The 14,428-nt window shown below is 40.8% G+C and overlaps 2 protein-coding genes across 5 annotated transcripts in view; both read left to right on the plus strand.

Annotated features, from left to right (window-relative positions):
- Positions 1–9,020, plus strand: part of LOC122984350 (zinc finger protein 609-like) — a 79,723-nt gene extending 70,703 nt beyond the window's left edge. Inside the window, exons 5-9 of one of the 2 annotated variants that reach the window (XM_044354732.1) lie at positions 779–3,077; positions 3,197–3,566; positions 4,353–4,733; positions 5,010–5,088; positions 5,768–9,020. In XM_044354732.1, the coding sequence (XP_044210667.1) occupies positions 779–3,077; positions 3,197–3,566; positions 4,353–4,733; positions 5,010–5,083 (3,124 nt within the window). In that variant the 3' untranslated portion in view covers positions 5,084–5,088; positions 5,768–9,020. The remainder of the gene's footprint in view (positions 1–778; positions 3,078–3,196; positions 3,567–4,352; positions 4,734–5,009; positions 5,089–5,767) is intronic. The other variant, XM_044354740.1, reaches the window with a different exon arrangement.
- Positions 9,021–10,053: 1,033 nt separating this feature from the next.
- The window catches only part of gramd2aa (GRAM domain containing 2Aa), a 29,426-nt gene continuing 25,051 nt past the window's right edge, over positions 10,054–14,428 (plus strand). Inside the window, exon 1 of one of the 3 annotated variants that reach the window (XM_044354750.1) lies at positions 10,054–10,398. In XM_044354750.1, coding sequence (XP_044210685.1) covers positions 10,259–10,398 — 140 coding nt within the window. In that variant the 5' untranslated portion in view covers positions 10,054–10,258. Of the gene's footprint in view, positions 10,399–12,533; positions 13,076–14,428 lie in introns of those variants that run through there. The other 2 variants (XM_044354770.1, XM_044354760.1) reach the window with 2 other exon arrangements.

The raw sequence follows: 14,428 nt of genomic DNA on the forward strand, positions 1-14,428 counted from the left end.
GGATTTAAACCCCCTAGTACTGTCATCATTGGCATTACTGTTATGACTCATTTTATGTTTTCTGAAATTGTGAGACGAGTAATTATGGCATGTTATTTGGCACACCAATGCAGTTAATAACAGTGTATGTGTGACTCCCAGTGAAAATATACAAAAAACCTTGTAAAAAACTAACTTTAGAAAGGATATGGTCTAGCACAGAAGTAACCACTGCTATTTGTGCAGTAATCATAAAGTCTTGTACATATGCCATAAGTAGAGGTTTAAAAAAATGTCTTCAAAAGCATAGGTATGTAGGCTGCTAGATCATTGGTTTCAGTTTGTTTTTCACCTAGCAGATAATGAGGGTAAATTTAGTTTGCACAGTAGGAGTGAATCTCATCTGAACCGTCAAGGTACAAGCGTATTTAACATAAGATTACTTGTCATTTTGATTACACACATCCAGTACAGTTATTATGCAACTTCTAAAAACTATTAATTGCACAGTGGTGATTTAGGTGTGTGATAGTAAGGGAGTTTAATACTTATTGTTGTTTTATCTTTGTACTTGTTAAGATCAATTTGTTTGTCAATTATAGTAACAGTGATTTAATGTTGTAGAATAAGAAAAATGAAAAAGACAGATTTATAATCTAAAGAATTTAAAAATGAATGGGTAATTGAATTTCCATTGTATCATTTCAGAATCTAAACTAAAGCACTTATTTGTTTTGAAATCAGCCATTGGTACTGTGACATCACTAAGTCTTTTACATAATTTTCGCCACTACTGCAGGTTTTGTGAATCCCCTACAAGTGATCTGGAGATGAGGAATGGTCGTGGTCGAGGTAAGCGAATGAGACCGAATAGCAACACCCCTATCAATGAGAACAGCAACTCATCTGACAACAAGGGCACCACCAACAACAAGACGCGTGCTGCCTCTAACAGCAAGGGCCGAAGGGGCAGCCAGACGCCATCAGAACGCCGCACCCCACCCAACAGCAACACAGAGGACATCAAAGCCAGTCCCTCATCAGCTGGAAAACGCAAGACCAAACCAGCCTCAGATATGGAGCCCAATTCCAGCTCAGAGGACACCAAAGGCAACAAACGCATGCGGACAAACTCCAACAGTGGAGGGGTGGGGCCAACAGGTCTTCCCATTCCTTCTATTAAGACTGAGCCACTTCCACCTCCTCTTGATCGCACCTGCCCCTCACCTGTTCTTATTGACTGCCCACACCCCAACTGCAACAAGAAGTACAAGCACATCAATGGTCTCAAGTACCACCAAGCCCGTGCCCACAATGATGATGACATAAAGTTGGAATTAGATGGAGACAGTGAATATGGGGAGGACTCGACTCTTCACCCTGAACCAGGGAACTGTAATGGGGCATCAATCTCTCAGAAAGGATGCTTGTCTCCAGCACGTTCAGTTACTCCAAAAGGCAGGAACTTTGATGCTCAAAGTCCTTCCCCATCTCCTGGCAAGTTTGGTTCAAAGCAGAGTAAAAAGAAAATTGCAGAGACAGATCCAGAAACAGGAGGTACACCAATGGATGGATGTGAAGATGGACCATGCCTCACTGATGAGGCCAGTAACGATGGTATAGATGATAAGAGGGGATCAGACAAGTCCAAAAAGGGCACAAAGGCTGATAAAATGGCTCAGAAAAATATGAAATCACCACGACCCATTGGCCCTGGCTCTGCAGCATCCCAGCAGATGTACTCTTTTCCTCCTGGAAACCCAAATTCTTCCCCAGGGCTTACCCCAATGATACAAGGAATCCCTAAAAGTCCCCAAATGAAAGGTACACAGCCTAAACCCCCTGCCATTGGAGATCCTGCCTCAAGTAGCTCCAAAGACAAAAAGAAGAAAGACAAGAAGAAAAAAGATGGTGGGAAGGAGGCTGACAGCCCTAAGCCTCCGGGAAAGGGAGGAAAACTGGAGGAAGGAAAGCTACCATATCCTGAACCTTGTGATCAAGTGAATAAGGGGGAAGGACTCCTTAATGGTTCCTCAGACCCTCATCAAAGTCGCTTGGCTAGCATCAAGGCTGAGGCTGACAAGATTTACAGCTTTTCTGACAATGCCCCTAGCCCATCCATTGGTGTAGCCAGTCGGATAGATGGCAGTGGGATGCCACAACCTCTCACACCACTTCACATGGTGAACCAGAATGGTGCTGACAACTCCTCAGTCAAAACCAACAGCCCAGCATATTCAGACATCTCAGATGCTGGTGAGGATGGTGAAGGGAAACAAGAAGGTGTCAAAGCCAGGACAGAGGACCAAGCCATCAGGGAAAGTGTCAAAAAAGCACTCTTTCCAAACCAGGCACCCAACAAAGAATCCCCATACTATCCCAGCTATGACTCGTATTACTCCCCCAATTACGTCAACCCCAGCCCCGGTGGGCCTAATCCAGGTACGCCTGTGGCTGAAAGTCAGGTTAAGATCAAAAGGGATGATGACCAGGACCAAGGTGAGGAAAAAGTCAAGGTTGAGGTGCATGAAGACCGCAAACCTGACAGCAGTGCTCCTGGCCAGCAGCAGCCGCAACAGCAACCCTCAGTCATCCAACAGCGATCCAACATGTACATGCAACCTCTTTACTACAACCAGTATGCCTATGTCCCCCCATACGCATACCATCCTGATCAGGCCTACCATAACCACTTGATGAATACCAACCCTGCCTATCGACAACAGTACGAGGAGCGACAGCGACAGATGGCGGAACAGCATCGTGCTGCTGAGAAAAAGTCTGACGTAGCCATAAAGGAACGTGAAGCTTCCATGAAAGAGGATTGGAAACAAAAGAGCCCAATGCCACCCAGCCTCTCCAAAGCCCCAAGTCAGTCTGATCTTGGTAAGACACCGCAGCCCCCAAGCAAATCCAGGGACTCGCCCTCTGAGCCCTCCTCCAAATCCATGATTAAGGGGGAGGACCCAAAGTCCCAGCAAGCTGAGGGGCTAAAGATGAAGCTGACAGAAGGGGGCCACCATGGAAAGGAAGACTCAAAGCAAGCACTGGAGTCCAGAGGTCAGGCTGGAATGGAGCAGGCCATGTGGTACAGACAGGTAAACACAATTTTACAATACCAGTGCTGCTTGTGTCACTGTTATGAGATTGTTTTAGGTTATTTCAATATGTAGATTCAAATTATGTGCTGACTTGGAACTTCTTTCCCAACCAATAGCAGTACCCAGAGAGCCAGAAGCCCCAAGTGGAGGACGAACACCAGCAACAACAACCTCGATGGAAAGACGAAAGGGACAGAGAACGGGAACGTGATCGGAAATTAAAGGATGATAGGCCCAGACCCAAGGACAGTCAAAGTGGGCCCAAGGAGGACTGCAAAGAAAGTACTGATCCCAGAATCACTGCTGAGGACCACCGGGCCATGAGCAAAGACTCTCGTTCTAATCCCCACATGCAGTTCTCATCACCACTAGCACAGCACCAAGGCTACATGCCCTACATGCATGGTTACCCCTATGGACAAGGCTATGACCCCAACCACCCTGGATACAGGGGCATGCCTTCAGTCATGATGCAGAACTACCCAGGTATGACATTTCATTAACTTGGAATTTATGTAAATGTTTTCAGTACACTCCTAATGAAAAACAAAATATGAAAAATCATTTGTTTGTTGTCCACCATTCTTCCAAGATTCTTCAAACTAAACCTGGTGTAAGTCATCAGTATTGCTTCTCTGGTTTCTTCCAATTTAATACTGGCTAGGCTACCATGACCACTGATTTTGAATAGAGATTTTACTGTTGACCAGAACTATGTTTTGAGGTGTTATAATATAATATAATATAATATATAAAATTGACAAACAGGCAGTGACTCCAAAGATTTCTTAGTGCGGCCTTAAAGCAAAACTGTATGTCAACCCCAGCAGGAACAATGCAATTTGAAGCAATTTTTGTGTTGTGCAAGAAATGGCAGTAATGTTAAAAAATTATAAAGCTGCAGGAAATTATTATCATTTGCCAGATCTTGTTGGGGACAAGACAGGGCGCCAAAATGTCCTCTATGCAAGGAAAACCTTGATTTTTGGCCTGCAGTGTTGCCAACCACATTTTAATATTTACAGTCCGTGTTTTCATTTTCAACATCAAAATTATTCGATGTGGAAAAAAATATGCTTGTAGTGGACTTTGTAACTGTTGGTACCTAGAAAAAGCCACAATGGGTGGGCAATAGGAAATTTTGTACAGGAATCAAAATGGACTTATTGGCAACACATTCAACTAATGTGAGCATGAATGAATAATTAGTCGTCATACTTCTATCACATATAAACCTGAATTTGAACCACCACTTCTCTTCATCACTCATAGGTTCTTACCTACCTGCAGGCTACCCGTTTTCTCCATACGGCAGTAAAATAGCCGGAGGTGAGGAAGGCGGTGACAAATCTCGCGCTAGCCCCACTGTCACCAAAACGGCAACGGACTCCAAAGCCCTGGATATCCTGCATCAGCACGCCAGCCAATACAAAAGCAAATCTCCCACAGTAGGTGACAAGCCGCCCCATGATAGGGAGAGGGAGCAGGACAGAGGAGCTGGTGGAGACAGAGATCGGGAAAGGGAGCGTGAGAGGGAAAGAGAAAGAGACGTGGACCGGCCGCGCTCCTCGCCCTCCCAGCGCATCATGCCCTCTCACCACCACCTGGGATACCCCCTGCTCTCAGGGCAATATGACCTTTCCTATGCCACAGGTCAGTCCGTCCTCAATCGTCCCATCTCTGCTGTTTGACAGTAGATTGACTACGCTAAATGTGATACTGTTGTTGCATAGTTAATGAAGTACTATTCATGCAGAGTAGATAAATGCTGGTTACTTAAATATAAAAAGGCCCACATTCTAGAGTGCTCAACTTGCTGTAATTAGATGCAGACTGTTAAATTATCGCTGACGACCAATCAGTTAATCTAAATTCAGAATCTAAACAGGAAATTTAACTGATAGCCATACATTTTCCAACTCGCCATAGGTCTCTCCTCATCAGCTATTGTTGCCAGTCAACAAGCAGCAACCCCCTCCCTCTACCCGCCAGCACGGAGGTGAGAACGGTAAGACCCCCTTAGCTGGAGAGACGGGAAAAAGACTGACAGTAAAACAAAACACAAGCCTACAGGGACACATTGGTAAAGTGACAGCAGTGTTTGCAAATCAGACAAATGCAGGTGGTAGGCACAGTGCTGTACATAAACAGAAATATCAAAGCAAATAGTTATGAGTACTGACACAGATGTACAATGTTCTGTAAAAATATAACATTGTGTTTCTTTGTCCTGGGTTTATTTGATTTGAAGTGAAAAGAACACACTGCTCCACTCTCTCCTTCCATTTATGTTGCAGACTCAGAGGCAGCGACCTGTGAAAAAATTCCTGGCCAAACAAATCTCTTATTACTCTGCTGCAATCTAGCACAATATGCAGTGCAGCATTTAGCCCCTCAGCTCATCCATCCTAAGTAGGTCCTCTGAGGACAAGTGGATCACAGTGTTGATAATAGAGACGTGGAATGAGCCCGCCAAGACACAAAACCAGTGCAGCCTGCACTGACATCTAGTGGCAATGTTTGGAAATTACAACTGAATGATGTTATAACTAAATGTTACTCACAGGTCATGCAAATTGCCAAAGTTATAAAAGTGTGAAAGGCATTACCCTTTTATTTATTTATTTATTTTATGTAGATAAATACATGAACATGTAATAAATAAGTTTTGTTTCTGTCTTTCACAGGGAAACCTGACCGTCACACCTCAACCCTGCAAAGATTCATGTGACTGGCTCACATGAGAAAAGGATCTCCCGGGTGTTACCTTTTAGACATCAGTTGAATGGTGTTTCTATCTTTATTTTTAGTTCTTCTGCCCCGAGGCTAGGCAGATTGTCGTCTTTTTTTTTTTTTTTTTCCCCTCCCCTCGTAAATGACCCTAAATTCTCAAACCTTGGACTATAACAGGACTGATATACCAGGTTCAAAGCCATCACTCTGCCCCATCATGCAGAGGAAACACCAACCCGCTGATTATCTAGTCTTTGCACTGTCAACAAATACAATGCAAAAAGAGACTATTGGACTGCCAGAACAGCTTTTTTTGTTGTTGTTCTTTTTTTTTTTCTTTTTTCTTTGACTGCATTGTTTTTTGTCACACGCAGAAAGAAATTGGCTGGGGATTTTGGGAAGTTGGGTGGCTGATGGGAAAGGGGAGTTAAACTGAATTAAAGACTGATGAAAAAAAGTGAATCATACTGAAATGATTTCAACTCTATGTCTTTGGCTTATTGTATGCCGTGAAGCAACAGTATATCCTTAACTTGACAAATGTTTGGCTATATTTCATGGGGAGAGGGAATATGGCAACAGCTGCTTTCTTCAGAGACTTGAAAGCCTGAGACTGAAGTTTTCATTTTCCATCATCATTGTTAATTCCCCATCCTCTTTGAACCCTCAGTTCTTGTTTCAGGGATGATGTCGCCATGTTTTGCGAAGGGACCGCATACACCTCAATGGAGAATAAACACTATTCATGTTTTCTTTTTTTTTTTTTTCAATATTACTTTAGTTCAGTACTCTACTCCATATCATTGTGTTCATCTTTGAATGTCTAATGCTGGTGTTAGTGCTGTCTCACCTCACACTGAAATTCTGTCTTTACACTCACACAAAACGGTGAAGCCACATTAGCAAGCAATGAATTCACAGGGCGTTGTTACCACTGTGCTCTGGGCCACATGTGGGGGGAGGGATGGGGGTTCGGTGTTTTACTATAAGATTGTGCTTCAATTCATCAAGTTTGATTGTTTTCTGTAATGTAAAAGTTCACTCGTGTATTTTTCTGCTGTAATATAGACTTTTAGCCTAAGTTTATGTGCATAAATGTTTATATTTATCCCAGCACGCAACTGTTTAAGAAAATGTCACTGTAAAATAGCATCCGGCCATAACAACTTTTAACATTTTGTGCTCAGATCATGGCTGCAGTACTTCATCTTCACCCCAGCTTTGATGGACTTGCAGCAAATTTTTATTTAATTCACTTGACCTCAAGTTTTTTCAACACATCACAATGTTGGCTCACATCTCCATTCATCCCAACATGCAGTGAGCAATTACTCTGGTTGCAGACCTCTGGATCGCTGCCTACATCAGATTTTTTTTTTCCCCCCCAGTGATTTAGAGGAACTTCATTCTGATTGCAAAATTGTGGCTTGCTCATGTGGCTTCACCATAACACACATTCACCTCAGATGGTTGTGGTTTTCTTACAAGCGGCTAGGTTTGGATCAGTCCAAAACTGAGCCAATGAGTCTCATACCTTGGACGTCTTTCTCTTTTTCAGTCGCTGCCTGTGCTGTAAAATCAACTCTTGGCACATTAAACATACTGTAAGTGCAAGAAATGGCCCAAAAATCCTTTCAGCTGTTGTTGTTACAGAACAAACACGAACCACTCAGATGCAGGGAATGAACTCAGCAAGAAAGAAGGGTGAGCTAAGTGAAAAAGCCTGAAGCGAAAGCTAAAATGGTAAACTGGGGGAAATGGGACCTTCATCACGCACACATGACTGAAGTAAGGAAGGCTCAAAGTTGCCCAATCAGCTGAAAAGAAGCACATTTCTCTCAGCTTTCATTCGGGCCTCACATTGATGGTGCCACTCTGTAAACTCAAACAAGTATGGTTAACTTTTCAAATCGGCCCAAAAACTGTCAACATGGTCACGCAGTAAATGGCCGTTTCCAACAGAGGTCCCTCTTGGCTTTAAATTATTTTTCAGTTCTCTTATACCTCAGGGGTTGTAAGTGAAATTTTATCCATATGCTATTTGCATTGATTTGAGAGAGCTTCTGTTTATGGGTGTGACAAAAAGGCACATTTTTTGCTCTGAGCTGGATGTGCTGTTGTTGATTATGAAATGATTAATTGGCTCAGGATAGGGAATTGTTAAAGTTTTTATGCCATGTGGGTCTTACGTTCCTCTAAAGCATTGTAATGAGAGTGGGATATTGACCGTGTTGTCATTAAATTAAATTTTATTAATTTTTTGGTTTTACAATCACTTTTAATGTTCCCATTGTTGTTGTTTTTTTTTCTCATTTAATACTGTTTGTGATCAAGTCAGTAAACCACCAGTTAATCCCATGTCTAATACCCTCTGAAGTTGGATGTTACACCAGTTTGATGAGACACTACTCATGAATACAAAACTGCAGCTCTTGATTTCGGGGTTCTTGGACATTCCAAGTAAAAAAGTTGCCAGTTTCTCGTCCCACGAATTTTGCAAGATGGTATATCTTTGACTGTTGCGCATTTTAAAGAAGAATGACTGACATGAATAAGCTGAATGTGGTGGTGTTTGACTTGTACTTAATCTGTAAGGGTAATCTAGGCAGCTGTGATGTTGTCATTAAAGTCAGTGGGTTTTAGTACCAGCAGACTGCATACATATAGTTTTATCAGACAATGGTTGTGACAAGTGCATTTGTTCTCTCCGAGAGTAGTAATGTTATCTCAGTAGTAAGCAAAGCCCAGTGAAAATCATATATACTAAAGTGTATGAAAAGCCAGAAAAGTAATGTTTGCTATCAACATATTGGAAAGTGCTTGGCTCTTGTATTTTGCAGGACTGTATTTGTTTCATGGTGAAGAGTATATTTATTGGCCAGCAGTTGTCTCAATTGGTGCCTATTTGAACATTCTTCTGTGAAAACACAGAGACACTTGCTCGTTTGTCCTTTCCTGACCCACCTACTGTCACACAAAGACCCCCCCCTAAAGCGCCGCTACTGGTGCTTGCAAGGATGTTTACAAAGTCTTCATTTTCTTTCTGTGTGAGAAATTCAGAACTCTTCCCCCCCTGCTCCACCTTTCTCCCTCCCTTCAGGAGTTTGTGTAAAGTGTACATTACCATGGTTCTTTTTTATACAATACTCTGTAACTTGCCTTTGTAAATTTGGGCTGGAAAAAAATAAATCTTTTTATGAGACAATCTGTCCTGGGAACTGCTCACTGGCTTCTGCTTTGTTGATGATTTAAGACCGAAAACCGGTCGCCTTCTGTTTAAATGATCCTAATGTTTTTAAAACCCGACCATGCAAATGAAATTAGTTGCAGAAAATGTCGGGAAACCTACTGTATATCTAGTTAAAAGATGGATACTGTGCATCTAATTGTATTCCACAATTGTTAAGTATTTTATTGTTTGTGTGCAGGTAGTATCTAAGTTCAACAGATAATGTTAGAAATTAATCTTCTAATATGTAAACTGCACTGTAGCATTCGGCCACAGGAGAGCAGTGTCTCTAAAGAGGCCAGAATCAATCATAACTGTATGAAATGTCAAGTTTTTGCCTGTTTTAGGGAGTTTAAAAGCTGATTTACCTACTAACATAAATGCCATTTAATACAATATATTTACTGTCAAGGAAAGACTTACATACCTGAGACAATGTACGATATGTTCAGGTTTCAGCGTAAAGCAGCATGAAGGGCTGAATAAGTAGTTTTATCAAGCAAAAATGGTAACTATTGACTTTTAAGAGCTTCTCACATGTGAGGATTTGCTGGTGTTTTTCCCCAATGTTGATCAGACAAAATGAGCAATTTCAGGATGCCAACTTGGATATTTGTGGCATATTTATCAGTTTTTTCTGACATTTTTTTTAGACTGAACAATAACTTACACATTAATCCATAGTGAAAATAATCCTCAGTTGCAGCCCCAGCTGTATGTTTGACCGGCTGTCAACCGCTCACCCTTCAGCACATCACTAAACAGACACTTTGTTAAAATTTTATCTGCTTCTGCAGAGGCACTCACTTCTATCCGGCCGTTAGGTTATTTTTAACTGCCCCTAATGCTCCTGAACTGAGAGTACGCTGTGTGCATTAGCATAATGCAACATCAGTGACAGGGAGTGATTACACTGGGGATGATTTTGTTGAGTGTAAATGTGAAATCTGATTATCCTCTCCGGTCTCAGCTCAGGGGGGAGGGAGGAGGGCCGCGGAGAGAGAGAGAGAGAGGGAGAGAGAGAGAATGAGGTTGGCTGGAGGAGAGATTCAGGGGGAAGGAGGGGTTAAGATAGCAATGTGCTGATCCAATGGCTTTTCCAGAGAGCAGCTGGCTGGCATCAGGACAGGACAGGCCGCGCACAGGAAGGATACCTTGAGGACAGCTCTTCTCCGCTCGCTGTAGGACACTGAGGGGTGACTTCCAGGAGGTGTTCATGGGATGCACTATCTACGCAGCCAGCCCTAAGGCCCTGCCCGCCGACGAGGCCCCAGGCCAGGACAGATACTGCCAGCTCCCACACTATCGCCACCCTCATGGTAACTGCAGTCAGAGGATAGCAGCCAGCAGAGCCAGGTCAGTCAACACCACACAGGAAATACACTGGAGGCGCACAGTGTTTGGTCCGTTTGTCATGTGTCATACTGGTGACAAGGTGACTCGAGGTAAAAGTCACTTACCCTTAATTGAGGGCTCTTGTTCCACATGAACCAATCACAGCAGAGGAGAGAATAAGAGGTAGATGTGTCAGCAAAGGATGTTTAAACTGGGCCGAATGTGGAGTGTACAAATGGAAAACTTTAATGTCAGAAAGTAGGACAATGTTGAGATCTGGATGGTTATTTAATTTGAAGTGAAATCTGCTGTATGTTGTTTTGTTTTTACTTTTTTTTTTTTGTGAGTTTATGTGTGTTTTTGTTTCTGGTCTATATGACTCATCATGAAAACTGACAGATGAAATGATTAAATTACTGTTTCAAAGGTGGGTCATACAGCCTTTAGCATCATTTATATGCCTCATTTTCATGCTGAATATTTCAATTTGTGACATCACTCCTCTTCTTTGGTGTTCTGTTTGACGTTGTTTGTTTTTTTTAAATTTATTTTTACATCTTAAATAATTTTGCAGTTCCTTGAACTTGCATCGGCCTCGGATGATTCAGCCTTATTTGGAAGTCTGTTAGATGCATCATGTTGTTTTAACAAACACAAAGCTCAGTGATTCATGGCTGACAAATGCTGCTGATTGGCATTGAACCTTATATGACCCACGATTGTCGCAGTGTTTACAATTGAGTTTGAGGTTCACAAGGATTACATTGATTTTCCTGAACCACATACATACTGAGACTGTCCCTGAGAGTAAAAGGCTTCTTTAACAGTTTCTCTGTCCTAAAAACTCAATACATGAACTCTCAGGAAGACATGAAATCGGGCTCTGGTAACATGTATATCATTGTTTTTGATATGTTATAGGCTAAAACATTAATGATGAAAAAAAAATATAGAAATGTAGCTCCAACCTGATCTATGAATATAAAGTCTATCTTCTCCTGGTACACTGATACAAACACATCCTTCTATAATGTTAATTTTGCGTTGTGAATTAATTTTCGATCAATGTAATAATTGATTGATTTAGCAGCAATTAACAATGATTTTATTTATCGATTAATCTGCAGATTATTTTCTCAATTCTATTAAAAAATAGTGGAAGAAAAGCCATTTACAATTTCTCTAAGCCCAAAGTGATGTATTCAATATGCTTGTTATTTTTGACCAACAGTCCAAAACCTGAAGATATTCAAGTTACTGTCACATATGATAAAGAAAAGCAGCACATCCTCACATTTAAGAAGCTGAAACCAGAAAATATTTGGCATTTTGCTTGAAAAATGATTGATCAATTATTAAAAATAATTGCAGATTAATTTGTTCAATTTCTTTCTTCTCCCTGTGATGTCATTCGACTAATCAATTAGTCGACTAATCGTTGTAGCTCTAAATCGACTTCGAATCAACGTCATGTCAATAATCATACAGAAGTCTTTACAACTTTCCTAAAATGACTGTCAATAATCAGAGGCTGTGGGACAGTGGTCTCAGACTTTTGGACCTCACTGTGTGTGTGTGTATATATATATATATATATATATATACACATATATATATATATACACACACATATATATATATATATATATATATATATATATATATATATATATATATATATATATACACACATATATATATATATACACACATATATATATATATATATATATATATATATATATAAGGATAAGGGCTGAACAATTATTCTTATTGAAATTGCAATATGGCCTACTGCAATTTTCAAATCACAGGAGGTGCAATATCTGTTTGTTTCTTGGTACAGATCCCTGCAAAAATCACACTATGATCATTTTAATGTTTTTCAATGAAAATGAGAATAATGATGTAAAAGTAATCATTCCCTCAAACATCACGAATCATATCACAATTGCAATATCAGTCAAAACAATCACAATTATATATATAGCTAGCTAGATAGATGGATAGATGGATAAAATGACCAGTCATGAACACCATCATAATGCCATCTGCTCTCATCCAAAATAATAATAAATAAACATTAAGACTTTAAAAAATATTAAAGACATTTCCTGACAGTCTTTAGACATTTTTTTCCACACATTATAGAGATTTAAAATAATTTACTGAGTCCCTGACTTGAAATGTTGAGCTGCTGTTGAAGAAATCAATCTGATACGAGTAAATATTTCTGCAAAAAATAATTAAATCATGATTGGAAGACGACTATAAAAGTCTCCATGAACTCTGTTAAAACTCCAGAGGGCTCTGTAGTCATTTATCTGTTTGTCCTGAAGATGTACCGTTAATGAGTCAGCGGTCGTTGCGTTATTCTGGGCGTCTGTGGGAGGAAAGTAGCCGACGTTTAATCCCCTGCAGAGTGTAAACAGGCCACACTGGGCTATAGGTAAACTCACCCCACCTCTGCACAGTCCGACACACTGCAGAGGAGGCTGAAGCGTCAACACAACACACTCCCTGCTAGCTTTAGCTTCATGGATTAGCACCGATCTGGAGGAGGGGTTTTTTGTCAGTTTTTGGCCGATAAAGAAGATAAAATGTGTTGCGGGACAAATGCGGCGCACGTCTGAAGACTTTTACGGAGCTACGAAGCCACGACACGGCGGGGAAAGTCGTGGCCGGCTGTGAGCTACAGGTAGGAGACGACGGCAGGTGTCAAGCACGCGACAGAAAGACGCACACTTCCGGTGACGACTTCAACATAAGGGCGACGTCTAGTTTTCACAGGCACAAAATGAGGCCAGATGTTTAGTTACCAGTGGGTAGTGATGCACATCTGTATGTTATTGTTATTGGTGTTAACGGTGACAGTAATGGACATGATGTTGAAAATGTACATTTTTGCCTTATAAGAGTTAATCAATAACTAACCTGTGCATGGCTGAGTCTCTTGTAAACTAAATTTGCTGACGACACGTAACATATGATCAGGTATTAATCATCTTGAATAGTTTTTGAATTGTCCTGCATGAAGCACTTTGTTCATATATTTAAAGTTAATGGGTTTCAACTTTTATTTTGAATACTAAGCGCCTTTGTGTCGCTCTTAATCTGGCTGACTTGACGCCTTTTGTACTTTTTAAATGGTAAAAAGCACCAGTTATTGAAGAAGGCAAATTCTAAATGCATTAACATTTGAGGAATAAAATGTATGTGCAGACTTGTTTAAAACAGATATTTAAACTAGGAAATGTGACTGACCCACTTCTGATCAGTATTGCTTTTTGACAGTTATAAGACACAAGACAATGGTGTAAGTTACTTAACTTAAACTTTAAAGGTCTATACTGTCTCTCATAGCCTATATCCAGATTGACATCCACTGCTACCACTATTATTATTTGTCATATTTCTATTATTATTATTGTTGCTGTGCATCTCTGTGTCTTCCTCTTTGTCTCTCAACCCACGTTTGATGGCCACCCACCTAGAGCCTGGTTCTGCTTGAGGTTTCTTCCCATTAAATGGGAGTTTTTTCTTGCTGCTGTCGCCAAGTTCTTGCTCATGGGGGGATGTAGATTAAAGAGTACAGTCTAAACCTGCTCTATGTGAAAAGTGCCCTGAGATTACTTCTGTTGGGATTTTGTGCTATATAAATAAAATTGACTTTACTTGACTACATATTTAAGAAAATAAAATACTAGACTAGAATAAAAGACTTTTGTGGCACACTTAACAAGAAATTGGATTTTCACACAGGCATTAATTTCCTTTTCCTCTGAACTGGATTACATTCACACAAAAAGTGATTATTGTGCTCACATATACCCTTCAGTAAGAACGTTTGGAGTCTCGGTCGGCTGGAAAAAAAACACTTGTGTCATCAAAGGCTGTTTTGAGGTGCTTGCACAATGGGGAGGTTATTTCAGGAGGTCTCAAGCAGTGCAGATAGAGTATCTAAGAGTCCAAAGGCTGAGCTCCTGTTATAGTTTCATAGGCTCTCATCTGTGAAATGCCAGTAGACCAAATAAAGTTAATGTAAAACAAC

The sequence above is a fragment of the Thunnus albacares genome, chromosome 1 (assembly GCF_914725855.1).
Source record: "Thunnus albacares chromosome 1, fThuAlb1.1, whole genome shotgun sequence".
Lineage (NCBI taxonomy): Eukaryota > Metazoa > Chordata > Actinopteri > Scombriformes > Scombridae > Thunnus > Thunnus albacares.